At 45.3% G+C, this 27,335-nt stretch overlaps 2 protein-coding genes across 2 annotated transcripts; one reads left to right on the top strand and one right to left on the bottom strand.

The window, feature by feature from the left end:
- Nucleotides 1–1,908: 1,908 nt before the first annotated feature.
- apbb3 (amyloid beta (A4) precursor protein-binding, family B, member 3) lies at nucleotides 1,909–13,089 on the bottom strand. Its single transcript, XM_034140323.1, has 13 exons — nucleotides 12,759–13,089; nucleotides 10,749–10,894; nucleotides 8,443–8,474; nucleotides 8,245–8,290; nucleotides 7,614–7,763; nucleotides 7,358–7,485; nucleotides 7,080–7,085; nucleotides 6,810–6,924; nucleotides 6,077–6,158; nucleotides 5,923–6,006; nucleotides 5,104–5,219; nucleotides 3,688–3,867; nucleotides 1,909–2,097 (listed from the first exon to the last, which is right to left on the bottom strand). Exons 1-13 carry the CDS (start codon nucleotides 12,823–12,825, stop codon nucleotides 1,909–1,911), a joined length of 1,341 nt encoding a protein of 446 aa, XP_033996214.1. The 5' UTR covers nucleotides 12,826–13,089.
- An 850-nt stretch (nucleotides 13,090–13,939) lies between these two features.
- On the top strand, nucleotides 13,940–20,686 carry sra1 (steroid receptor RNA activator 1). Its single transcript, XM_034140476.1, has 6 exons — nucleotides 13,940–14,168; nucleotides 18,070–18,165; nucleotides 18,764–18,916; nucleotides 18,996–19,156; nucleotides 19,257–19,365; nucleotides 19,981–20,686. Exons 1-6 carry the CDS (start codon nucleotides 14,144–14,146, stop codon nucleotides 20,361–20,363), a joined length of 927 nt encoding a protein of 308 aa, XP_033996367.1. The 5' UTR covers nucleotides 13,940–14,143; the 3' UTR covers nucleotides 20,364–20,686.
- Nucleotides 20,687–27,335: the final 6,649 nt, after the last annotated feature.

The raw sequence follows: 27,335 nt of genomic DNA, 5'->3' as shown, positions 1-27,335 counted from the left end.
ACAACGTTTCTCATGACACTAACTTTAGTTCATTTATTATTTTCTAAAAGCAATCATGATATCAATTCTGTTGAACGTTTATTAGTTTATTATTATTTATTATTTGATCTCAAACTGCTGTAATCTTGCTTCTTCATGCATCATGCCGTAACCATGGTAACCTGTTACCTGCCGTCCCAGGTTACCATGGTGACAGGTTACCATGGTGACAGCAGGTAGGGAACAGGTAGGGAACAGGTAGGGGAACAGGTAGGGAACAGGTAGCGTTGATTTATCTACGGTCAGCTAACTCATTTCATCATTAGCATCTTCCTCTAAACATTTAGATATGAGCATCCTGAGTAGCATAACATCATGAAGTTAGCCTGCCACGTTAGCTCCACGTTAGCTCCATGTTAGCATCACGTCAGCTCCATGTTAGCATCACGTCAGCTCCATGTTAGCATCACGTCAGCTCCATGTAACTCCATGTTAGCATCACGTTAACTCCATTAAAGCATCACGTTAGCTCCATGTTAGCATCACTTTAGCTGCACGTTAGCTCCATTAAAGCATCATGTTAGCTCCATGTTAGCATCACGTTAACTCCATGTTAGCATCACGTAAGCTCCATGTAACTCCATGTTAGCATCACGTTAACTCCATGTTAGCATCACGTCAGCTCCATGTAACTCCATGTTAGCATCACGTTAACTCCATTAAAGCATCATGTTAGCTCCATGTTAGCATCACGTTAACTCCATGTTAGCATCACGTTAGCTCAATGTTAGCATCACGTTAACTCCATGTTAGCATCACGTTAGCTCCATGTTAGCATCACGTTAACTCAATGTTAGCATCACGTTAACTCCATGTTAGCATCACGTAAGCTCCATGTTAGCATCACGTAAGCTCCATGTTAGCATCACTTTAGCTGCACGTTAGCTCCATTAAAGCATCATGTTAGCTCCATGTTAGCATCACGTTAACTCCATGTTAGCATCACGTAAGCTCCGGGTGTAACTCCATTAAAGCATCACGTTAACTCCATGTTAGCATCACGTTGGCTCCACGTTAGCATCACATCAGCTCCACGTTAGCATCACATCAGCTCCATGTTAGCATCACGTCAGCTCCGGGTGTAACTCCATTAAAGCATCACGTTAACTCCATGTTAGCATCACATCAGCTCCATGTTAGCATCACGTCAGCTCCGGGTGTAACTCCATGTTAGCATCACGTTAACTCCATGTTAGCATCACGTTAGCTCCATGTTAGCATCACGTTAACTCCATGTTAGCATCACGTTAACTCAATGTTAGCATCACGTTAACTCCATGTTAGCATCACGTAAGCTCCATGTTAGCATCACGTAAGCTCCATGTTAGCATCACTTTAGCTGCACGTTAGCTCCATTAAAGCATCATGTTAGCTCCATGTTAGCATCACGTTAACTCCATGTTAGCATCACGTAAGCTCCATGTTAGCATCACTTTAGCTGCATGTAAGCTCCATGTTAGCATCACTTTAGCTGCACGTAAGCTCCATTAAAGCATCAAGTTAGCTCCATGTTAGCATCACATCAGCTCCATGTTAGCATCACATTAGCTCAGCTCCATGTTAGCATCACACTAGCGTCAGTTAGAGTCAAGCAAGCATCACTTTAGATTCATGTTAGCTCCTTATTAGCTTCACGTTAGCACCATGTTGACATTAGGTAAGCTCCCTGATAGCTTCATGCTAACTCTCCGGTGGTGTTGAACCATCAGGTGTGCAGCTCTGCACTTTTTTCCCCTCAGTTTAGAGAGATTACACAACTAGCACATTGCTAAGCTAACCAAACACAGCTGTTGATGACTCGCTGGGACCAGCAGGGGGAGGGGTCTCCTGAGGCCCCGCCCCGCCCCCCTGTGGCCCTTCCCCCCTCCACTATGAGGAGGCGGCTTGCTTCCTGAACGTCTGGAGGAACGCCTTCATCCCCTTCCTGCTGAGGGGGGGGAGGGGGGGGAGAGGGGGGAGGGGTGGGAGGGAGCTCCTCCTCTTGACCTTTGGGGTCACGCTCCATGACTTCATCCTCGGGGGGGGGGTCTGCGCCACCAAACACCTCTGATACTGCACCTGTACACAGGAAGTGAGAGGTAATACACCTGTACACAGGAAGTGAGAGGTAATACACCTGTACACAGGAAGTGAGAGATAATAGGCTTGTTTGAGACGAGCGAGACCGACGCAAACCTGCGCAATTGCGATCAACGTCTTGCTAGTGCGTTGCATGATGGTTAGTCATTTTGTCCGACTTGCTCTGGAGGCTCGCCTACATGAGACGTTGAAATCTCGCGGGACAAAGACGCCCGCAGACTTGAGAGCGAGGCGCGACGAGGCGGCGCAGTTTCTCTCCACGAGCTGCGGAAGCTAAATGCTTGATGGGAAACGACTCGCTGGTATCTCGAGCTGAGCACTCATTGGTGGTTTTTACCCCGTGCTGGTGATGAAACTCTCCATTGGCTCCGCAAAAGTGTGTTGTTGTTTTGTGTCAGTTTTACGTCGCCACTTCCATTCACATTTTTCATCATTGTTCCACAATGTTTATCATCATGAAATTAATATCTATATATTTTATACTATACTTGCACTGCTTACCGTTACTTTATATATCTTAGCATATTCATACACACTGTTCATACTGCTCACAGGCTGCTGTGTATATCTAGTGTATTCATACACACTGTTCATACTGCTCACAGGCTGCTGTGTATCTAGTGTATTCATACCCCTCACTGTTTATTCATCATTCAATTCATTCTATATTTTATTCTGTAGATTGTGTACATTACTTTTCACTTTACTGCTTGTTGCACTCCTGGTTAGAAGCTAAACTGCATTTCGTTGTCTCAGTACCTGTAATATGTGCAATAACAATCAAATTGAATCTAATCTTGAGCAGGAACAAATGTATTTACTTAGTACATATCTGACATTAACGATTAAACACATTTATGCATTCTTTATAAATGCAAACCGAGTCAAGCCGACTCCGGGGGTGGCGGTATGCACCTTAACCTGTTAAGCCCTGAGCCTGTTTTTCAGGTCTCAGGCTCGAAAATGCCATTCCCAGAACAAATGACCATATCTTCCCTTCTAAAAGGGTTAAATTAATAATCTTTTTTCTCAAAGTAATGATAAACCTGTGAGTTGGATGTAGAAAAGTCAGAATCAATATAGATGTTTTTTATTTTAAAGAAAATTCAGATTGAACATAAATTGTAGTGTCCGTCCAAAAACATTTTTTACTTATAGTGAAAACTACCCTTGGATGATGGGTTAGTAGACTAAAAGCTTTAGGAATCCAAAGTACAACATATAATAAGTACCCTGTATCAAGATTGATGCAAAACAAGTGACATTTGACCTTTTTAGAGAGATTTAGCAAAAAGAAACCACTTCTGGGGTCATTTGGGTGGATTTTCCATATCTCTGGAACCCATTGGTCGATTTTGATGGTTGACACCTCTTTCTGACCGTTAGAGCCAATAGAATCGAAGGGGGATTCCCCCACAAACACTCATTGTGAAACGAAAAGGTGGGGGCTTCGCACATGCAGTTTAGCATCAGAGTGGACCTATCTCTAGCTTTGACATCTGGAAACGGAAAAGCAGTTTTAATGCTTATGGATTATCAGAAATCATTTGATTGGCCGGTGCTCCTCACCATGCACGCCGCCTGCACGGCCTCAGACAGCTGCCCTGCGTCCGGCTCGCTCCAGAACACGTGAGCCTCGAAGCGCTGCGCCCCCCCGTCACAGATCACAGCGAAGGTGTGGCAGTCGTGGCCGACGCCCAGGAAGGTGAGGAGGCGTACCTGACACTCCCACAGAGGCTCCTCCCCCTCCTGTAGGAGCCAATCAGAGAGGAGAACCACTGTCACCTGACAGAGGTACCAGGATGCTGGAGTACAAATACTTTGTTACTGTACTTAAGAACATGTTTCTGGTATCAGTACTTTACTCCACTACTTATTTTTCTGACGACTTTTTACTTTTTACTACAAATACCTGTACTTTCTACTTCTTACATGTTGAACACAAATACCTGTACTTTATACTTCTTACATGTTGAACACAAATACCTGTACTTTCTACTTCTTACATTTTGAACACAAATACCTGTACTTTCTACTTCTTACATTTTGAACACAAATACCTGTACTTTCTACTTCTTACATTTTGAACCCAAATACCTGTACTTTCTACTTCTTACATTTTGAACCCAAATACCTGTACTTTCTACTTCTTACATTTTGAACACAAATACCTGTACTTTCTACTTCTTACATGTTGAACACAAATACCTGTACTTTCTACTTCTTACATTTTCCAAACAGGCTGGTTCCTTTAGTTTGAATGTGTGTTTGGTGGCGTGATCATTATTATTTAGAGTCATTGCGTGCCTATTGATTTGAACACGATCCGTGTATCCATCATTTCCTGGTCTTCTCTAAAGAAGAGGGACCAATGAAAACGTTGTCATGTTGCCGTTGTTCAGCATGGAAACATTCATTAGCTAACAATGACATTATTGTTCTATTAATATAAAGGGAGGTCAGGTACTCTTTAAAACAGCTGCTAGTTATGGGTACTTTTTACTGAAGTACATTTCAAAGCCCTCTTTACTTTGACTTGAGGAAAGAAGTTTAGTCAGTACTTCTACTTTCACCAGAGTATCTTAAACACGAGTATCTGTACTTCTACTTGAGGAAAGGATGTGTACTTCTACTTGAGTAAAGGATGTGTACTTCTACTTGAGTAAAGGATTTGTGTACTTTTACATCTCTGGATGTAATCTGACAGGTAAAGGTGTATCTGACAGGTAAAGGTGTATCTGACAGGTAAAGGTGTATCTGACAGATAAAGGTGTATCTGACAGGTAAAGGTGTATCTGACGGGTAAAGGTGTATCTGACAGGTAAAGGTGTATCTGACAGGTAAAGGTGTATCTGACAGATAAAGGTGTATCTGACAGGTAAAGGTGTATCTGACGGGTAAAGGTGTATCTGACAGGTAAAGGTGTATCCGACAGGTAAAGGTGTATCCGACAGGTAAAGGTGTATCTGACAGGTAAAGGTGTACCTCTCCCCTCCACAGGGACAGGATGTGGTCTGTGACATGGATCACTGCTGGTTCCCACTCCTCTCGGTCTGTGGCGTTCAGGATGCTCTCTATGGCTCGGTTCAACACCTCCATACCTGAGGAGAATCACAGGTGAGAGTTCAGGTGAGAGTTCAGGTGAGAGTTCAGGTGAGAGTTCAGGTGCGGCAGGGTTACTCAGGGAAATGAAAAGGCTACAAAACATTCTGAAAGTGAAAAAATAGGTGAGGAAGGTGTGTTCAGGTGTGTTTAAGTGTGTCCAGGTGTGTATAAGTGTGTTCAGGTGTGTATAAGTATGTACAGGTGTATACAGGTGTGTTCAGGTGTGTATAGGTGTGTCCAGGTGTGTATAAGTGTGTTCAGGTGTGTATAAGTATGTACAAGTTTATACAGGTGTGTTTGATTGATTGATTGATTGAAAAGTTTATTAACAGCTTGTATATTGGGTACAGTACAGTACAGCTCAAAACATACAATTGTTAAGGGGATGCAGACCAGAGAAAGACTTTCGTCTTGTTTACATCAGGGTCCCCCATTTCCAATTCATCATAAATGAATGTGCAGGTGTGTATAAGTATGTACAGGTGTATACAGGTGTGTTCAGGTGTGTATAGGTGTGTCCAGGAGTGTATAAGTGTGTTCAGATGTGTACAGGTGTGCTCAGGTGTGTTCAGGTGTATACAGGTGTGTTCAGGTGTGTACAGGTGTGCTCAGGTGTGTCCAGGTGTGTTCAGGTGTATACAGGTGTGTTCAGGTGTGTACAGGTGTGCTCAGGTGTGTTCAGGTGTGTTTCCCTCCTACCCATGGCTCTGGACACCGGCAGGTTCCCGATGTATTGAACCTCAAACTTCTGCTCCTGCTGCCGCACCGCCTCCAGGAACTCCACTGAAACGACAACAGAGAGTCAGCAGCCAATCAGAGCGCAGCAGGTGATGTCAGAGCTCAGATGAGGCACCTTGTCGGGGAAGGTCTTCAGGTGAGATGTTGTCCATCGTCAGAGAGCGAGACGGCCTCATCAGTGTCTGGTCTGACATCATCTGCAGAGGAAACACCTGTTTAATGCTCAGCTGATGCTAACACTGTGAGCATCACACCTGAGGGGATGCTAACACTGTGAGCATCACACCTGAGGGGATGCTAACATGCTAACACAGTGAGCATCACACCTGAGGGGATGCTAACATGCTAACACAGTGAGCATCACACCTGAGGGGATGCTAACATGCTAACACTGTGAGCATCACACCTGAGGGGATTCTATCATGCTAACACTGTGAGCATCACACCTGAGGGGATGCTAACATGCTAACACAGTGAGCATCACACCTGAGGGGATGCTAACATGCTAACACTGTGAGCATCACACCTGAGGGGATGCTAACATGCTAACACAGTGAGCATCATACCTGAGGGGATTCTAACATGCTAACACAGTGAGCATCACACCTGAAGGGATGCTAACATGCTAACACAGTGAGCATCACACCTGAGGGGATGCTAACATGCTAACACTGTGAGCATCACACCTGAAGGGATGCTAACATGCTAATACAGTGAGCATCACACCTGAGGGGATGCTAACATGCTAATACAGTGAGCATCACACCTGAGGGGGTGCTAACATGCTAACACTGTGAGCATCACACCTGAGGGGATGCTAACATGCTAAGCTAACACTCAGCACTGACTTTGGAGCACATCTCGTGCAACGCTGAGGCGATGGTTCGGGCCGGAGCGTCGCAGCGGAATACGTGACACTTCAGAACACAGCTGTCCTTATCGCCCGCCACAAAGGCAAAGTCCCTGAGCACCCCACACACACACACACACGCACACACACACGCACACACACACGCACACACACACTGATGGTGAAACTTGAGAATGAGGTGTTGTGTATCGACAGCTCACTGATAGCTGTTAGCTGTTAGCTGTGGGAGGTAAAGGTGAGAGGTTACCTGTCCCTGCAGGTGGGAGGGGGGGGGCGGGTTCAAGAGACAGAGAGAGAGACAGGTTTAGTGCAAAAAGAGGGAGACAAACAAGAGAGCAGACAGACAGGTTTGTTTTAGTTTAACTTTGTTAGCCTAGCTTAGCACAAAGCCAGGCAACAGGGGGGAATGTGAGCCTAGCTTAGCACAAATAGTAGAAACAGGGGGGAATGTTAGCCTAGCTTAGCACAAAGAATGGTAGCGGGGGGGGGGGGCTGTTAGCCTAGCTTAGCATCTGATTGGCTCACCGGCCGTTGTTGCAGCCGACCCCCCACACTCTGATGTTAATGATTGGCTGACAGTGAAGTGGGGTGTGGTCTAAAGGGTCCAATAGGGAGAGAGTGTCTTTCTTCAGGACGAGCATCATCTCCCGACCCTGCAGACAGACAGACAGACAGTTAGAGAGACAGACAGACAGACAGACAGACAGACAGACAGACAGACAGACAGACAGACAGACAGACAGACAGACAGACAGACAGACAGACAGACAGGCTGTCTCACCTCCCCCCAGGCTCCCTGCCTGTCTCTCTGCTCTGGGCTGCTGCAGCGAGACAGCTGCTGGATCACATGACTGACAGCCAGGCTGCTGCGACCCGGAGACAGATCGTCCTCCTGGACCTCCAACCAGCCGAGAGACCGCACCGAGAAGCACTGAGACAGGTGAGGGACAGGTGAGAGACAGGTGAGAGACAGGTGAGGGACAGGTGAGAGACAGGTGAGGGACAGGTGAGAGACAGACAGGTGAGAGACAGGAGACAGACAGGTGAGAGACAGACAGGTGAGAGACAGGTGAGAGACAGGTGAGGGACAGGTGAGAGACAGGAGAGGGCAGGTGAGAGACAGGTGAGAGACAGGTGAGAGACAGGTGAGAGACAGGTGAGGGACAGGTGAGAGACAGGAGAGGGCAGGTGAGAGACAGGTGAGAGACAGGTGAGAGACAGGTGACAGATAGGTGAGAGACAGGTGACAGACAGGTGAGAGACAGGTGACAGACAGGTGACAGACAGGTGAGAGACAGGTGAGAGACAGGTGACAGATAGGTGAGAGACAGGTGACAGACAGGTGAGAGACAGGTGACAGACAGGTGACAGACAGGTGAGAGACAGGTGACAGCAGGAAGTCTCAGGTTTACCTTAGAGCTGGGGTCGTTGGACAGGAAGTCTTCATGCCAGGAACACCTGAGAGAGAGACACAATCAGAGAGAGAGTGTGTGTGTGTGTGTGTGTGTGTGTGTGTGTGTGTGTGTGTGTGTGTGTGTGTGTGTGTGTGTGTGTGTGTGTGTGTGTGTGTGTGTGTGTGTGTGTGTGTGTGTGTGTGTGTGTGTGTGTACCTGCTCTCAGCTGCTCTGTGTGTCTCCTCTTCCTGCTGACCACAGAAGAAGACTGCGTTAAACACAGGTAAACACACCTATGGGGATCTAAACTACAGTGTGTGTGTGTGTGTGTGTGTGTGTGTGTGTGTGTGTGTGTGTGTGTGTGTGTGTGTGTGTGTGTGTGTGTGTGTCTGTGTGTGTGTGTGTCTTTGTGTGTGTCTGTGTGTGTGTCTGTGTGTGTGTCTGTGTGTGTGTACCTGTGTGTGCCTGTGTGTGTACCTGTGTGTGTGTCTGTGTGTGCCTGTGTGTGTACCTGTGTGAGTGCCTGTGTGTGTACCTGTGTGTGTACCTGTGTGTACCTGTGTGTGTACCTGTGTGTGTACCTGTGTGTGTACAGTAGGGCTGCTCAGTTAATCGTATTTTAATCGCGATTACGATTATGGCTTGTAACGATTACAAAAATAACGTAATCGAAATAAAACGATTATTTTTGTATTATTATTACTTTTTTTTTTTTTGGTTTTTCAGTTGAATTATACTTAAAGTTCAGGGTAATCAACTGTTAAAAAAAAAATTCAAAGTAAATGGATAATCGTTTTTAACCTGTTAAACCCCACGGACCCGCCGAAGGGTCCGAAAATGCTACATCTGCTAGCACCAGTGTGATCTCTGAAGTGTAATTTATAAAACTATTAATGTTCCACACCCAGCTGACGGGAAGAAACTCAGCTAACTGACGATACGAAAAGAAAAAAAAAAATAATAATAATAATTCCCACAAGAAGCCTTTCAATGAGCCCTTAGCAAAGACGGACTAATGCTATTTCTGCTCATAACTCACAAAAATGATCATTTATAATTCATACTTTCTGCACAAACAACACATCATCTGAAAGCTGAGATTCCACAGATTCCATGGGTATACACCCCATCACTGCAGGCAAGAATTCACTGAGCTAGCAGCCAGAACATAGCAAATAAACAACATCAGTTTTCAAATCCATGACAATAATTAGCAGGTTACATTTTACAATAATCTTCTTTTTTTTTCTTTTTTTTTTATGGAATGAATAACTATAGTGATGATTCAATGTTATAAAATGATTTTTACAGTCTGGTACCTGAAAAAGGTCAAATGGAACCAGATGTGCCCAAATGTGCCCAAAGCTTAGTACGCCTGGACTTTTTTTTCCCTAAATCTCTCTAAAAAGGTAAATTCTCACTTGTTTTGCCTCAATCTTGATACAGGGTACTTATTATATGATATACTTTGGATTCCTAAAGCTTTTAGTCTACCATCCCATCATCCAAGGGTGGTTTTCCCTATAAGTAATGGGTTTTTTTTAGGCGGAGGTAAGAATGTACACTTTTTTACCATATTCCATCTGAATTTACTCTGACACAGAAACATCTATATTGATTCTGACACTTCTACATCCAACTCACAGATGTAACCTTGCTTTGAGAAAAAAGATTATTAATTTAACACTTTTAGAAATGAAGTTATAGTAATTTGTTCTGGGCATGTCATTTTCGAGCCTGAAACCTGAAAAACAGGCTTGGGGTCTCATATCAATTATTGACCCAAATAATCAAGATTATGATTTTTGCCATAATCGAGCAGCCCTAGTCTTCAGTACAGGTGGCAGTATTGTCACCGGCTGCGCTCATCCCTGAAACCAGACCATGTAAACAGGCTGGTGTTTCTAGCAGCCCTACCAGCATTTGCCATGGAGGCCAACACATTTTTATTTGGTCTTAAATTGTAGTTCAACATTTATTTCCTGTTACTTCTGGACCATGACGGTGGGCCAGCCTTTAATGTTTAACTGAGTAGAATATGTTGAATATGTTTTACCAAAGTGTTGGCTATATGGTAAGGAGTTTTCAGGTTGTGACCGTGCACTGCAACATGTTTGTTGATCTTGTTTATTGGTATTTATTATTTTGATATTATTTATTTAAATGTAGACATGAATGTATAATTTATTTGATTTGATTTTGTATTGGTTTTTCAGTTGATTACCGTGAACAAATAATTCAACAGTTAAAAAGTTCAAATTATTATTTGTATTTGTTTTAAAGTTCAATAAATGGATGTTTTCAAAGTCAATGAATAATCGCATTTAATAATCGCAATTACAATTATTGACCCAAATAATCGAGATTATGATTTTTGCCATAATCGAGCAGCCCTAGTGTACAGGTGTGTGTACCTGTGTGAGCACCTGTGTGTGTGTGTACCTGTGTGTGTACCTGTGTACATGTGTACCTGTGTGTGTACCTGTGTACCTGTGTGTGTACAGGTGTGTGTACCTGTGTACCTGTGCAGGTGAGGTGCGGGGGTGCGTCCACTGGGTGTCTCCACTGGGGACATGCCAGTAATACGTCCCAGCTGAGTCTCTGATGGTCCTCCAGCCTGGAGGCAGGTCAGGGTCCAGCTGCAGGTTCTGGTCCGTCCAGATGTTGTCTGTCCACACAGTGGACATAAAGACACTTTATTTAGACTCACCTGAAGAGCTGTGATACATTCAGCAGGGACTCAGAGACACAGAGTCCTCAGAGACACAGATACACAAAGACTCAGAGACACAGAGTCCTCAGAGACACAGATACACAAAGGCTCAGAGACACAGAGTCCTCAGAGACACAGATACACAAAGACTCAGAGACACAGAGACTCAGAGACACAGAGTCCTCAGAGACACAGAGACTCAGAGACACAGAGTCCTCAGAGACACAGATACACAAAGACTCAGAGACACAGAGACCTCAGAGACACAGATACACAAAGACTCAGAGACACAGAGACTCAGAGACACAGAGACACAGAGACTCAGAGACACAGAGTCCTCAGCGACACAGATACACAAAGACTCAGAGACACAGAGACTCACGAGACACAGAGTCCTCAGAGGCACAGAGTCCTTAGAGACACAGAGACTCAGAGACACAGAGTCCTCAGAGACACAGAGACACAGAGTCCTCAGAGACACAGTGTCCTCAGAGACACAGATACACAAAGACTCAGAGACACAGAGACTCACGAGACACAGAGTCCTCTAGAGACACAGAGACACAGAGTCCTCAGAGACACAGAGTCCTCAGAGACACAGATACACAAAGACTCAGAGACACAGAGACTCACGAGACACAGAGTCCTCAGAGACACAGAGACACAGAGACACAGAGTCCTTAGAGACACAGAGACTCAGAGACTCAGAGACTCAGAGTCCTCAGAGACACAGAGACTCAGAGACACAGAGACTCAGAGACACAGAGTCCTCAGAGTCCTCAGAGACACAGAGACTCAGAGACACAGAGACTCAGAGACACAGAGTCCTCAGAGTCCTCAGAGACACATAGTCCTCAGAGACACAGAGACTCAGAGACACAGAGACACAGAGTCCTCAGAGACTCAGAGACACAGAGTCCTCAGAGACACAGTGTCCTCAGAGACACAGTGTCCTCAGAGACACAGAGTCCTTAGAGACTCAGACACACAGAAGAGACACAGAGACTCAAAGACACAGAGTCCTCAGAGACACAGAGACTCAGAGACTCAGAGACACAGAGTCCTCAGAGACTCAGAGACACAGAGTCCTCAGAGACTCAGAGACTCAGAGACTCAGAGACACAGAGTCCTCAGAGACACAGAGACTCAGAGACTCAGAGACTCAGAGACACAGAGTCCTCAGAGACTCAGAGACACAGAGTCCTCAGAGACTCAGAGACACAGAGTCCTCAGAGACACAGTGTCCTCAGAGACACAGTGTCCTCAGTGATGTCAGACTGCAGGACTCTGAATCATTAATGAGATCATAACACTGAGTCAGCTGATCCACTGACAATAATACACACTGCAGAAGAAGAGAGGGTCAATAACTACTCAGTCTGTCCTCTGTCCTCTCTGTCCTCTCCCTGGGAGTCTGTCCTCTCTGTCCTCTCCCTGGGAGTCTGTCCTCTCTGTCCTCTCCCTGGGAGTCTGTCCTCTCTGTCCTGGGGGGGGGGGGGGGGGGGGGCAACGACAGGTGTCAGGTGACAGGAAGTGATGTCATCGTGTGCACAGCAGGAAGCTCCGCCCCCAACGACCCATTTTCACTTTAGTGTTGAAACAAACATGTAAAAAACAACAACAACAACAGTCCTCTTACAGCAGGATTAGTCTGTCTGTCTGTCTGTCTGTCTGTCTGTCTGTCTGTGTGTGTGTGTGTGTGTGTGTGTGGTGTGTGTGTGTGTGTGTGTGTGGTGTGTGTGTGTGTGGTGTGTGTGTGTGTGTGTGTGTGTGTGTTAGTGTGTGTGTGTGTGTGTGTGTGTGTGTGTGTGTGTCTCACCGTCATAGTTCACTATGAGGATGGCCAGCATGTAATCTTTGCCCATCATGGCTCCGCCTTCCAACATTTGTGCTCCAATCAGCTGATCTCACACACACACACACACACACACACACACACACACACACACACACACACACACACTCACTCACTCACTCACTCACTCACACACTCTCTCACACACACACACACTCTCTCAGGTCTAGATTGAGGACAGCGTCTCTCAGTAACATCCGTCTCTTCTTCTTTGTTGGTGTCCGTCCCGGCGTCTCCTCCTCAGTCTGATGAAGGATGCTCGTATTCCTCCCTCTCTCGCCCTCTGCTCTCTCTCTCGCCCTCCTCTCTCTCTCTCCTCTCTCTCTCTCTCTCTCCTCTCTCTCTCCTCCCCCACCTAACGTGACGTCACCCCCTCCCTCTCCCCGTCCTCCTCTCTCTCTCTCATCCCTCTCCCCGTCCTCCTCTCTCTCTCTCTCCTCCCTCTCCCCGTCCTCCTCTCTCTCTCTCTCCTCCCTCTCCCCGTCCTCCTCTCTCCTCTCTCCCTCTCTCTCTCTCTTGCCCCCTCTCCCCGCCCTCCTCTCTCGACCTTCACTGTATAATAGAACCCTTTAACATGAGTCATTCCGTAAAAACGGGTGTTATGGTAAATAATAACATCATTTTAATGTTGTTGTTGTTGTTGTTTAATGTTGATTGTAATTCATTCAATAGGACCCTGCAGATGTATGTATGTGACTTAGATACTGTATACAGGCATAACCAGCATGTATCTTACTCTAAAGAGAGTTTTATAAACATACTTATCATATGTATAAGGGATATTAAACGGCTGATCACCTGACTAGTGCCTGTGACGTCACAGCAGGATGACAGAGGTGTCCACGTGGCACGGAAATGTTTTCCCGGCAGGAGTGCGTTAAGCTCAAAAACATCACAGGAACTCCCGCCAAGACTCCTTCAAAGTAAAAGCCTAAAGAGAATTGTGACACGCAAACATTCATCATAATGCACCAATATGACAACAACAACAACAAACATGAGTCACAAGCAGTGAATTAATGAGCTCTGATGTTTATCTTCCCCTCTTATGGTTCATTAGAAACTGATGACGTGTTTTATTTTGAAAGTCTGAGCGGAAGTGCTCCGTGTTGTTGACTCTGATATTGACTCGCTGTTTCTCCCGGATTGGCTGGCTGCTCTAATTTAACATTAGTTTCAAGAGTCACTTTAAAAGCCTCTGTTGTTTACCTTAGCTTAGCTTAGCTTTTCGGGTTAGCTTAGCTGGTAGCAGCAGCAGCTGTTTATATACTGTTGAACACAGAGGAACTACAGACTGTGAATATACAGATACAGAGATATACAGATACAGATACAGCCGGAGGGCCAGCATGGAGGACAGGTACATCAAACCAGGTGAGAGACGGGGACACGTCATTAGTCTCTGTGATGCTAAAGAGCTAACAGTTAGCATCACAGAGAAGTAGACCAAGTAGAAAAGTGTTATCATCAAAATATGGTTAAAGTAGAAGTACTCAGGTCTAGTACTTCAGTAAAAGTAGAAGTACTCAGGTCTAGTACTCAGGTGTAGTACTTCAGTAAAAGTAGAAGTACTCAGGTCTAGTACTTCAGTAAAAGTAGAAGTACTCAGATCTTGTACTTGAGTAAAAGTAGAAGTACTCAGATCTTGTACTTGAGTAAAGTAGAAGTACTCAGATCTTGTACTTGAGTAAAAGAAGAAGTACTCAGGTCTTGTACTTGAGTCAAAGTAGAAGTACTCAGATCTTGTACTTGAGTAAAAGTAGAAGTACTCAGATCTTGTATTTGAGTAAAAGTAGAAGTACTCAGATCTTGTACTTGAGTAAAAGAAGAAGTACTCAGATCTTGTACTTGAGTAAAAGTAGAAGTACTCAGATCTTGTACTTGAGTAAAAGTAGAAGTACTCAGGTCTTGTACTTGAGTAAAAGTAGAAGTACTCAGATCTTGTACTTGAGTAAAAGTAGAAGTACCAGAGTGTAGGAATACTCTGTTTCAGTCAAAGTCCTGCATTCAAAATGTTCCTCAAGTGAAAGTAGAAAAGTATTCATCAAAATATAGTGAAAGTAGCGACAGTAAAAGTAGTCATTGTGCAGATTGGTCTATTTCAGAATAATATATATGATATGTTTTATAATGATTGATCACTAAAGTGTTCTCAAAGCTGGTAAAGCTGCAGCTAGTTTGAATGACTTTGTATACTGCAGGGAACATAGCCGTGGGAACATGTTTCAGATGGGGGGGGCTGTGGGGAGGACACCAGTTTGCTGCCCTCTACAAAAGACCAATACACTACAAACAGAGAAACGTATTGACATGGTGGACAGCTTATATAAAAAGGCTTCAAATGTATTTAGTATTGTATGAACATGTTTTAATTGGGAGGTGGACAGAGGCGCGGGAAGGTATTTTGAGTGGGGGTGCTGAGGTGCTGTCCGATGTGCACTATCGAGCACGCACAAAAGCGCGAGCACACACACACTAAGAGCTGTGATACATTCTGCAGGGACACAGAGACGGCCCGTTTTTGGTTGCGTTTCCACTTGGCGTAGTTTCGGCTAGCGGGTTCTATTTCACAGTTTTTCTGGCCCCATTAAATGGAGGTTCTTATCTTATGGCGCATTTCCACCGCAGGCCTCGCTCGACTTAGTACGGTTTTGTTAGGCCTTGTTAGGCCCGGCTCACTTTAATGCTGCGCTTCCACTATAGTTTAGGAACTGGGGTAGTATCTATGGTAACGCAGTGTAGGCGGAGCCGTGACGTCATCTTCAATGAGCACCCCAGAAAAACAACACAGCCGTTAGCTGTTAGCACTCAGAGCTCACAGCTCCTCATATCTGTTCAGAAACTAGACAAAAGTGAAAGAAGTGCAAACCACAGACTGTCTGTGTCATGGCGAGTACAGTCGCTGGTTTATTTATGTCTGTATAGGCCGTTGTTGTGAGTGCGGACGGTCGGAGCATATACTGCGTTAGCTTAGCCAATCTCCATTTAGAAAACACGCATTTTAAAAGGTTTTTCGCCTGCCGTCTGTCTGCAGACTTGTCAAAGCATTAATTCATGGTTTTTACTAACCGGTATCAGTATGTTGTTACTTCGGCATCATTTTGAAACGTGTATTACAATTAAATCACGGTCAAATATGTTCATCTTGTTGTAGTTGTAGCGATTCTCTCTCTAGTTTAGCAAACTCAGCCCGACTCAGCCCTGTTTGTTGGCCCCGATAGAACCACGATTTTGTCGGGCCAGAAAAAAGGTGAAAAAGTAGCCCCGGGCTGGAACTAGGCCTAGTGGAAACGCAACCAAAAACGGGCCCGGCACGACACGGCACGCTTAAACCGCGCTCTGCGCCATGGTGGAAATGCGCCATTAGCGGGCCAACAACCAGGCTGAGTATGCTAAACTAGAGAGAGAGAAAATCGCTGGCAAGGGGGCTACACTCACCTGTCTCTCTGGCACTCACCTGTCTCTCTGACACTCACCTGTCTCTCTGACACACACCTGTCTGTCTCTCTGACACTCACCTTTCTCTCTCACTCTCACCTTTCTCTCTCACTCTCACCTTTCTCTCTCACTCTCACCTTTCTCTCTCACTCTCACCTTTCTCTCTCACTCTCACCTGTCTCTCTGACACTCACCTGTCTCTCTCTGACACTCACCTGTCTCTCTCACTCTCACCTTTCTCTCTCACTCTCACCTGTCTCTCTGACACTCACCTGTCTCTCTGACACTCGCCTGTCTGTCTCTCTGACACTCACCTGTCTCTCTCACTCTCACCTATCTCTTTGACACTCACCTGTCTGTCTCTCTGGCACTCACTTGTCTCTCTGACGATCACCTGTCTCTCTGACACTCACATGTCTCTCTCACCTGTCTCTCTGACACTCACCTGTCTGTCTCTCTGGCACTCACCTGTCTCTCTGACACAGACCTGTCTGTCTCTCTGACACTCACCTGTCTCTCTCACTCTCACCTGTCTCTCTGACACTCACCTGTCTGTCTCGCTCTCACCTGTCTCTCTGACACTCACCTGTCTCTCTGACACTCACCTGTCTCTCTGACACACACCTGTCGGTCGCTCTGGCACTCGTCGGTCTCTCTGGCACTCACCTGTCTCTCTCACTCCCACCTGTCTCTCTGGCACTCACCTGTCTTTCTCTCTGGCACTCACCTGTCTCTCTGACACTCACCTGTCTCTCTGACACACAACTGCCTGTCTCTCTCACTCTCACCTGTCTCTCTCACTCTCACCTGTCTCTCTGACACTCACATTTCTCTCTCACTCTCACCTGTCTCTCTGACACTCACCTGTCTGTCTCTCTGGCACTCACCTGTCTCTTTCTCTGTCACTCACCTGTCTCTTTCACTCTCACCTGTCTCTCTGACACTCACCTGTCTGTCTCTCTGGCACTCACCTGTCTCTTTCTCTGGCACTCACCTGTCTCTCTCACTCTCACCTGTCTCTCTGACACTCACCTGTCTGTCTCTCTGGCACTCACCTGTCTCTTTCTCTGGCACTCACCTGTCTCTCTGACACTCACCTGTCTCTCTTACCCCTAGATTCCACCGGGTCCGTCTGCGCCGCGTTGCGGTTTTGGTCCGGCCTCCTCCGGCGTCATACCCTACCAGGCGCGTTTCAGAAGCATTTCAGAAGCGGAGCGTCTTGCCTGCCGGCTCGCAGTTTTTGTTGATTTGGGCATATTTCCTGGACAGGCTACTTTGTACAGACAAAGTTAATAATAACTGTAATATTCCAGTTATAAACGACATGAATCAAAGATGTGTTGCTGTATTTTAGTGTTAAAAAAATGCATTCATCATCATAATTATTCTATATATATAATTTACACAGTGCCTGTAAACCGGAGGAGAACGCTGGCATTTCTCCTCCTACTTGAAAGACTACGGAGGGATAGGGTCTGCAAAATTAGTTTGTGTGTGTATATATCTATATATATATGCTATATATGCTCTGAAAGTTCCACTTCCTGCCTGCCCGACCTTACATTACGGCTGCGCCGCGACAAAAATAGGATTCGATCCTAATTTTAGAGGAGCCCTGCGCCGAGCCGCTTCTGGGACGCTTCTGAGCCGTAACGCGCCGCCCATTGACTAGAGTGGCCGCGATCGCCGCGATCGCCGTGAGCACCGCGGCACAGCCGTAACGCGCCCGTAACGCGCCGCAGACGGACCCGGTGGAATCTAGGGGTTAGACACACCTGTCCGTCTCTCTGACACTCACCTGTCTCTCTGACACTCGCCTGTCTCTCTCGTTGCCCAGGTAACCAGGAGAGGGGCTGGAACGACCCCCCCCAGTTCTCCTACGGCCTCCAGAAGGCCCGCGGGCCTCAGAGGAGCCTCCTGACCCGGAGAGCAGGTAAACAACACCTTCTTTCAAGCTGTACCTGCTTCAGTGTTGCTGCTCACCCTCTGTCTGAAACCAGTGCTGCTCTGATTGGTTAGCTGGTCGGCTCTGAAAAAAAGTCGGAATTCTTACATTTTTGGAAAAAAAAGTCAGATTTTATTGTTTTCAGAAAAATATCAGAATTTTGAGATCATCATACATCCTGTGCTGCAGCACCTCTTTTCACCCTCTGTCTGAAACCAGAGTCAGTCTGCTCTGATTGGTTAGCTGGCAAGGCTCTGTTGTGATTGGTCAACACCTTAGAGATGTCCCGCCCCTTAGCCTATCACGTACAATGTGTTGCAGCGCGAAAGTTCTGTAATGATGTCACTATGAGGAAGTAATCAAAGAAGTCTGATGGAGGCGTTTCAGGCGGGGGGTGGGTGGGAACTCTCTCTGCTTAGCCTAGCTTCCCTTAGCCTAGCTTCCCTTAGCCTAGCTTAGCCTAGCTTCAATGCAGCAGTGTAAGAATGTTTACAGAACAGTATCAACTCTAACTCTTCGACCCTGATTGGTTTTCCGGTGCCCCGCCCGCCCCCTCCCTCCACCAACCCTCTGGCTCTGCCTCCAGGCGCTGTGGCCCCGCCCCCTCCCTCCACCAACCCTCTGGCTCCACCTCCAGGCGATGTGGCTCCGCCTCCAGGCAATGTGGCCCCGCCTCCTCCCTCCACCGACCCTCTGGCTCCGCCTCCAGGTGCTGTGGCCCCGCCCCCTCTGCACCCAGGTAAGCAGCAGGAGGAGAAGCATGTTTCATCATAGCAACAAGCGTAATTGACAGCAGACTCCTCCCCTCTCATTCACAGCCCGCCCTCCTGCCAGCTGTGTGGCCACGCCCCCTCCCCCTCTGGGACCAATGAGAGGCCAGAGAGAGGCGGACAGCAGCCAATCAGAGAGTGAGCCTGATGCAGAGCGAGTGATGTCCGTCCTGAACCGAGCGCTGAGCGCCTGCCGACACAACGCCAGCGTGAGGACCAGCTCTGTCATTAAATATATATATTACAAGTATATATACATATAATATATAGAACTCTGTGTGACCTCTGACCTCTGTGTGACCTCTCCAGGATCAGGTGTGCAGTGACGTGGCGAAGAGGCTCCGCCTCCTGGAGGTCAGCTGGAGGGGGGGGCGGCTCAGCCTCCCAGTGAGGAGACGCATGGAGAGCCTGACTCTGGGTACCTGTCTCACTCTCAACTGTCTGTCTCTCACCTGTCTGTCTCTCACCTGTCTCACTCTCACCTGTCTCTCACCTGTCTGTCTCTCACCTGTCTCACTCTCGACTGTCTGTCTCTCACCTGTCTCACTCTCGACTGTCTGTCTCTCACCTGTCTGTCTCTCACCTGTCTCACTCTCACCTGTCTCACTCTCAACTGTTTGTCTCTCACCTGTCTCACTCTCAACTGTTTGTCTCTCACCTGTCTGTCTCTCACCTGTCTGTCTCTCACCTGTCTGTCTCTCACCTGTCTGTCTCTCACCTGTCTGTCTCTCGCCTGTCTCACGTTCACTTGTCTCTCTCTCACCTGTCTGTCTCTCACTTGTCTGTCTCTCACCTGTCTGTCTCTCACCTGTCTCTCTCTCACCTGTCTCTCTCTCACCTGTCTCTCACCTGTCTGTCTCTCACCTGTCTGTCTCTCACCTGTCTGTCTCTCACCTGTCTCTCTCTCACCTGTCTCTCCTGTCTCTCACCTGTCTGTCTCTCACCTGTCTCTCACCTGTCTCTCTCCTGTCTCTCACCTGTCTCACTCTCACCTGTCTCTCACCTGTCTCACTCTCACCTGTCTCTCTCCCAGATCTGCAGATGGGTCAGTGGGATTCTGCTGATGAGCGTCACCTGTCTCTGATGGTGGATCATGTGACTGAGGTCAGCCAATGGATCGTCGGCGTCAAGCGCCTCATCGCTGAGACCCGGAAACTGAGTCCAGAACTCCTGGAGAACCTCAAAGAACCCCTGAAGAACCTCAAAGAACCCCTGAAGAACCTCAAAGAACCCCTGGAGAACATCAAAGAATCCCTGGAGAACCTCAAAGAACCCCTGAAGAACCTCAAAGAACCCCTGGAGAACATCAAAGAATCCCTGGAGAACCCCAAAGTACCCCTGGAGAACCTCAAAGAATCCCTGGAGAACCCCAATGAACCAAAACCAGTACAGAACCCTTCAGAACCAGAATCCTGATCTTGATCCTGGACCTGATCCTCAGCAGTAACTGTTTTCTGATCCTGTTCTCCTCTGGTCTCTGTGATAAACCTGGTTCTGGTCTCTGTGATAAACCTGGTTCTGGTCTCTGTGATAAACCTGGTTCTGGTCTCTGTGATAAACCAGGTTCTGGTCTCTGTGATAAACCTGGTTCTGGTCTCTCTGATAAACCAGGTTCTGGTCTCTGTGATAAACCTGGTTCTGGTCTCTCTAATAAACCTGGTTCTGGTCTCTGTGATAAACCTGGTTCTGGTCTCTCTAATAAACCTGGTTCTGGTCTCTCTAATAAACCAGGTTCTGCTCTCTGTAATAAACCTGGTTCTGGTCTCTCTAATAAACCTGGTTCTGGTCTCTCTAATAAACCTGGTTCTGGTCTCTGTGATAAACCTGGTTCTGGTCTCTCTAATAAACCAGGTTCTGGTCTCTCTAATAAACCTGGTTCTGGTCTCTGTGATAAACCAGGTTATGGTCTCTCTAATAAACCAGGTTATGGTCTCTGTAATAAACCTGGTTCTGGTCTCTAATAAACCTGGTTCTGGTCTCTAATAAACCTGGTTCTGGTCTCTGTGATAAACCTGGTTCTGGTCTCTGTGATAAACCTGGTTCTGGTCTCTGTGAAAAACCTGGTTCTGGTCTCTGTGATAAACCTGGTTCTGGTCTCTGTGATAAACCTGGTTCTGGTCTCTGTGGTAAACCTGGTTCTGGTCTCTGTGATAAACCTGGTTCTGGTCTCTGTGGTAAACCTGGTTCTGGTCTCTGTGATAAACCTGGTTCTGGTCTCTGTGATAAACCTGGTTCTGGTCTCTGTGATAAACCTGGTTCTGGTCTCTGTGGTAAACCTGGTTCTGGTCTCTGTGATAAACCTGGTTCTGGTCTCTGTGGTAAACCTGGTTCTGGTCTCTGTGATAAACCTTCTGAAAGGCCAGTCTACTTGATGCACTTTAACGCAGGGGCATCTCCTACACTGTAGCTGCTACACGTGGTAGCTGCTACGTGGTAGCTGCTACAGTGTGCTGCCATGTGGTGAATGCTTATCTGCTGCTCTTGCTCTTTCTGCACATCATGTCTTTATTGTGCCATGTTTATAAATGTCATGTTCTTAAATGTTCTATGTGAGGGAGGGTCTACGGGTGGAAACTAGCTCAAAGCTCAAATCCGGCATTTTTACGTTTTTAAAGCATTATTTGTTTTAAATGTTCATCAATGAGCACTGTCCCTACTGCTGGAGAGAGATGAGGACCCTCCTGTGTGGCAGTTACAGGCCCATATCCCTTTGAAACGTAGACTCTTAAGACCTTGGCTAAGGTTCTATCTAGCCGTTTCCAGAGGGCAACCTGGTCTCACCAGAATGCGTGACTCCACCACGACTCCTTAACACCGCAGTGCGTGGTGGAGTCACGAACTTTGCTACATTTACGTGTCTGCACCACGCAAACAACCCCAATGTAAAGTGAATGAGGCTCCTTTGTCGTGGTGCACACACACATTTCTACAACGTCCAGCAGTGAGCTTTTATTCTATACAACGTTTGTAAAATCTACTTTATAGCTTGTAGTAACTCACAGGAGGCTTCTTTTATTTTATTTGTATTCATAATCATTTTTATTTTTCGTCAGAATGTATTATGGTGCATTAGTTACGAATTTTTGTTCTCAAAAAACAGTGCATTGTGTGTAATACAACTGTGATTTGTATTAAATTAGTTAGTTTTTAAGGAAGGCCAGAGCTTCAGCTGTGTCAAATAGATTGTTCCCTTTAGTTAACGTTATTTAAAAGATAATTATATTCCTATTTGATCATGTCCCCTTTATTGTATTACGGACGCAGAGAGCAATGTGAGCGTCCATTCCCATTGGATAACGTACGTAGGATTTTACACCCGGAAGTAAGTATTCTCCTTACTGTCGATTGATTTTACAGTGATATCTGCACTACTCATCAACTCAAAAACACCAGATTATCCTTGTTAATTACACAACATTGATTGGTTTAAATTGTGTACAATGCTTTTGTAATTTTCCCCTTTCGATTCGGAGAAACAAATATTTGTTCAGAGTTTAGGATGGCCGAATACACTACACTACCCAGAATCCTCAGCTATTGTTCCGCTTTGCCTCAAGCTCTGTGATTGGTTGACCTCCAACTGCATTCCATATGAAAAAAAACGTTTCGTAAAAGATCAAATCATACTTTATTCAGCAGTGCTTGCTTTACTCTTTGAAAGTCATCACATGAATGCATTGTAATAAATGGTTTGGCTGCATTAAATATTACACATCTGTCGTAGTTCTTTATTTATCTACAGAGATCGGCCTCAGAATAGACCGGAAACTATTCTTTTACCGTTCTGTTTTAATTTCACAATAAAGTTAGTAGTAATAATTTGTTTTGATATTATTGTTTTTTATTAACTACTAGACCGCTGGGTCATGTTAAGACCATCTTTTCTGTGTTGCTGTGGGTTTTTTTACATCGCTTTTGTGTTACAAATATCAAAACAATAACAGAATATATCCGTCGTAAACTAAACCGGAAACAGCAGTATATTTTATTTTGTTAACACTGTAAACTTGACAGCTTTTTAACCCGCACCTCCTACTGGTTAAAGCACGTTATTACATGTTTAGAGTCATTGCAATGCAGGTAGATTGTGTTGCTTTTTAATGACTGTTTAAAATGCCTTTTTCTTAATGTCTTTCATTTTTGTAAAGCACTTTTGAATGTGTTATATTTGATGAAAACATTTAAATATTAAGAGTACATACTCTTAATATAGTGGGAAAGTGGAAGGTCAATGATATAAATAATATAGAATAGAAAATATCAAGAAGATACTGTAAGTGATCTCTACAATAAAACAGTTTAGTGCCTGATAGGAGGATGTGCAAAACAGACAAACTAATAAGGCTTTATTTAAACATGAAAGAATACTTTAGGTTAAGGTCTTCTTTTAAATAAGAAAAAAGCTTTGGGGGTATCTACAGATATTAAGCCTGACAAAGTACTTAACGTCTAATATATTGCATGGTTTGTTTTGGAACTTGACAATCAACTTTCCTGCAAAGTTAACTATGTTGAAGCACTTATTTTAACCGATATTATACATATTTATTATACTCTTATAAGATGTATGTAGATAGAATAAGAAATGTGCAGAATATGACAGTTTAATGGTGGAGGTACACACATATTGATAGATCTCCTGTTGAGGAACCTATGACCCAAGTTTGTCATCATTGCATAACTACACCGTAGTTGTGTATATGATATTTCAATAAACCTTTGAAAATCTTGAAATCTTGAAAGGGATGTGCAAAATAGCCATTATATACAGTTTTTAATAACTATTAGAGAATAACGAGTAATGAATATACTTTATAGAGATCTGCAGATAAATATTTAGTCTTCTCAAGCACCCACTACCAAATATCTCTCCTGATTGTTTGCACTTGACAATCACCTTCACTGAATTTTACTCAGGTGTAACTAAAGTTTGATTTAAGGGTTGTTTATATTTCACATCATTAATCCAAATCTGTAAAGTAACTAAAATAAATGTAGTAGAAATACCAGGTTAACCTTAAAGAAAGCCCTCAGGATTATAAAAGACCCCCATCACCCCAGCCACATTTTGTCTGTTCTGTCTGCTGCCGTCTGGCAGGCGGTACCGCAGCATCCGGACTAAAACCACCAGACTCAGGGACAGCTTCATCCCACAGGCCAGAAGACTATTAAACACCTGAACTTTGAAACAACATCCATAACATTCATACTTAGAAATTATTTATCTAATATATCATATTCCAATCACTTGTATATAGACTCTTATTGCACTATTTCACTTTTTACTATTTTACCATTTTTCTTTTTGTATTTACTTGCACTATTTTGTCTGTGTATCTGTTTTATTGTGTTGCACTGTTGGAGGAGCCTGTGACCTAAGGGGGGGGGGGGGGGGGTAGGACACGTTCGAGTCTTGATTTGGATAGTGTGCCGTCGATGGGTTTCATTCCATTTCAAAGTGCTGTTTGACGCTCCGTGTAAACTTTGCGCACTGCCACTCCAACATCCAATCACAGAGCTTGAGGACTAATCACGGGGTTTGTCAAATAGTCCCATAGCTGAGGATTCTGGGTAGTGTAGTGTCTTCTGCCATCCAAAAACTCTGAAAAAATATTTGTTTCTCTGAATCGAAGGGGAAAAACACAAAAGCACAATTTAAACCAATCAATGTTGTGTAATTAACAAGGATAATCTGGTGTTTTTGAGTTGATGAGTAGTGCAGATATCACTGTAAAATCAATCGACAGTAAGGAGAATACTTACTTCCGGGTGTAAAATCCTCCGTTATCCAATGGGAATGGACGCTCACATTGCTCATTTAATAAAATGTTGTATTACAGAGAACAAAAATCCGTAACTAATGCACCATAATACATTCTGACGAAAAATAAAAATGATTATGAATACAAATAAAATAAAAGAAGCCTCCTGTGAGTTACTACAAGCTATAAAGTAGATTTTAAAAACGTTTTATAGAATAAAAGCTCACTGCTGTACGTTGTAGAAATGCGTGAGTGCACCAAGACAAAGGAGCCTCATTCACTTTACATTGGGGTTGTTTGCGTGGTGCAGACACGTAAATGTAGCAAAGTTCGTGACTCCACCACGCACTGTGGTGTTAAGGAGTCGTGGTGGAGTCACGCATTCTGGTGAGACCAGGTTGCCAGAGGGTGATGCCGGGCCTGATCGATCCCGACCAGACAGACTTTATCTCAGGACGACAGTCATTAACACCAGCAGGTTGTTTAACATGATGTATTGTCCCTCCACTAGTTCCCCTGAAGTTGTCCTCTCTTTGGAAAAGGCATTGGGCCGAGTAGAGAGGGGATATCTGTTCTACTTCAGCAGGGACTTTGATTCATGGATTCAGCTCCTCTAAACATCTCCGGTAGCTTCAGTTCAACACTGTTCAGTCTGTTGTCGCTCTCCCGCGGGAATAGGCAGGGTTGTCCTCTATCTCCGTCATTATTTGCGCTTGCAGTCGAGCCTCTAGCCTTAGGGCTTCGTAGTGAGGAAGGATTTAGGGGCATCACGCGCTTTGTATGCAGATGAGCTGTATATCTCCAGCCCATCGTCCTCCCTTCCTAGCATGCTAAGCCCTTTAGAGCAATTGAAGAAGCTGTCTGGCTACAAACTCAACCTCCAGAAAAGCGAATATTTCCCTGTTAACACCCTCGCTGAAAAACGTCCCCAAGCTCTCTTTCCTTTTAAGAAGGTCTCAGAGGGATTGAAATACCTGGTATCCATATTACTGAATCGTTTAGTAGAGCACTTCAAAGCAGACTTAGCTAGATGCTCCTCCTTGCCTTTCTCCTCAATGGGACGCATTCATTTGATCAAAATGGTGGTGCTACCTCGGTTCTTATATTCCTTCCAACACATTCCAATATTTATAAATACATCCTTTTTCTCAGCACTTGACCAGCAGATGAATTCTTTGTTATGGTGCAACAAGAGGGCTCGTATCAGAAGTTCTTCAACTCCCCAGGTCTGAAGGTGGCCTGGCGCTGACTAATCTCCGCCAATATTATTGGGCATATAATATGAATAAGCTTATTTTTTGGAACACTCATTTGGCACAGGGCGAACACCCTCGATGGGCCCAGATGGAGGCTTCCTCTCCGGGTCTCACACTTTGGTCGGTGGTATGTTCTCAATGGCCCTTTCCAATTAAACAAGTTGCTCACAATCTGATTGTAACTAACACTTTAAAGATTTGGGGTCAGTTTAGGAAGCAGTTTGGCTTACAAGCGTCATCAGGTCTAGCCCCGGTCTATCGCAGTCACCTTTTCCTCCCGCGGTGCTCGGAGCCTGTCTTCCGGACTTGGTCAGACAAAGGCCTGCGGTCTATTAATGACCTTTATGCTGGTGGGGTTTTCTCTTCGTTAGCCAACACATGTGACCTTCCAAGTTCTCACTTGTTCCGATTCTTTCAGATCAGGCACTTTGTGTAAAAGAAATACCCCCAATTTCCAGGCCGGCCTCCTGATTCGATAATTGATTCTTTCCTATCACTTAAGACCGATTCAAGGAAGCTCACCTCCATTATATATGATAACATTTTTAAGATAAATCCTACGTGCTTAAATTCCCTTAGAGTTATATGGGACCAGGACCTTGGGATTAACATGTCAGATGATCAGTGGGCACGTATTTTAGACCTGGTACACACCTCTTCTATATGTGCAAGGCATAGCTTAGTGCAGTGCAAGATTCTGCACAGAGTACATGACCCTAACGCTGAACTGGCCAGGATATACCCTGACAGGTCTGACACATGTAATAGATGTAAACAATCTCCGGCTGACTACATGCACATGTTTGGGTCGTGCCCTAAACTATCAGAGTTCTGGTCTGCAATATTTGATTCACTTAGGGAGGTCTTAGGTGAGACAGTGGACCCTGGCCCCCTCACTGCCCTTTTCGGAATTCCTCTGATGCCCAATGCACCCATTACCACACAGCGAGTTATTGCATTCACCACTCTGCTGGCCAGGAGGCTTATTCTCCTTAAATGGATACACTCCTCCCCTCCCACCCATAATGGATGGATTCATGAAATCCTGTATTGCGTCAGGCTGGAGAGGATTAGGTTCTCCCTTAGGTTCTCCCTTAGGTTCTCCCTTAGGTTCTCCCTTAGGTTCTCCCTTAGGTTCTCCCTTAGGGGCTCCCTGACCACGTTCCATAGTACCTGGCAGCCTTTTCTGGACCACATTGACACCCTTACTATTGATGAAGAACCCAATACTTAATTCTCAGCAGAGCACCCCCCCCCCTTTTCTTTGCAATACTATTTAATATTCACCCTTTATTTATTTTTGTTTTTATTTCCTTGCCTAACGCCACTATGAGACAAAACACAAAGTGTTTGACCAAACATTCCCTCTC

This window comes from Trematomus bernacchii, unplaced genomic scaffold, assembly GCF_902827165.1.
Source record: "Trematomus bernacchii unplaced genomic scaffold, fTreBer1.1, whole genome shotgun sequence".
In the NCBI taxonomy this organism is placed as follows: Eukaryota; Metazoa; Chordata; class Actinopteri; order Perciformes; family Nototheniidae; genus Trematomus; species Trematomus bernacchii.
This window is presented reverse-complemented; position numbering and strand designations above follow the sequence as displayed.

Bases quoted from the DNA above. Each gene is read 5' to 3' on its own strand.
- sra1 (XM_034140476.1), top strand. From the start codon at position 14,144: ATGGAGGACAGGTACATCAAACCAG. The intron at 14,169-18,069 runs GTGAGAGACGGG...CTCGTTGCCCAG, and splicing joins GGACAGGTACATCAAACCAG to GTAACCAGGAGAGGGGCTGG. The intron at 19,366-19,980 runs GTACCTGTCTCA...TCTCTCTCCCAG, and splicing joins CATGGAGAGCCTGACTCTGG to ATCTGCAGATGGGTCAGTGG.
- apbb3 (XM_034140323.1), bottom strand. From the start codon at position 12,825: ATGTTGGAAGGCGGAGCCATGATGGGCAAAGATTACATGCTGGCCATC. The intron at 8,475-10,748 runs GTACACAGGTAC...TGTGGTCAGCAG, and splicing joins CCCGCACCTCACCTGCACAG to GAAGAGGAGACACACAGAGC. The intron at 5,220-5,922 runs GTAGGAGGGAAA...GATTCTCCTCAG, and splicing joins GCCGGTGTCCAGAGCCATGG to GTATGGAGGTGTTGAACCGA.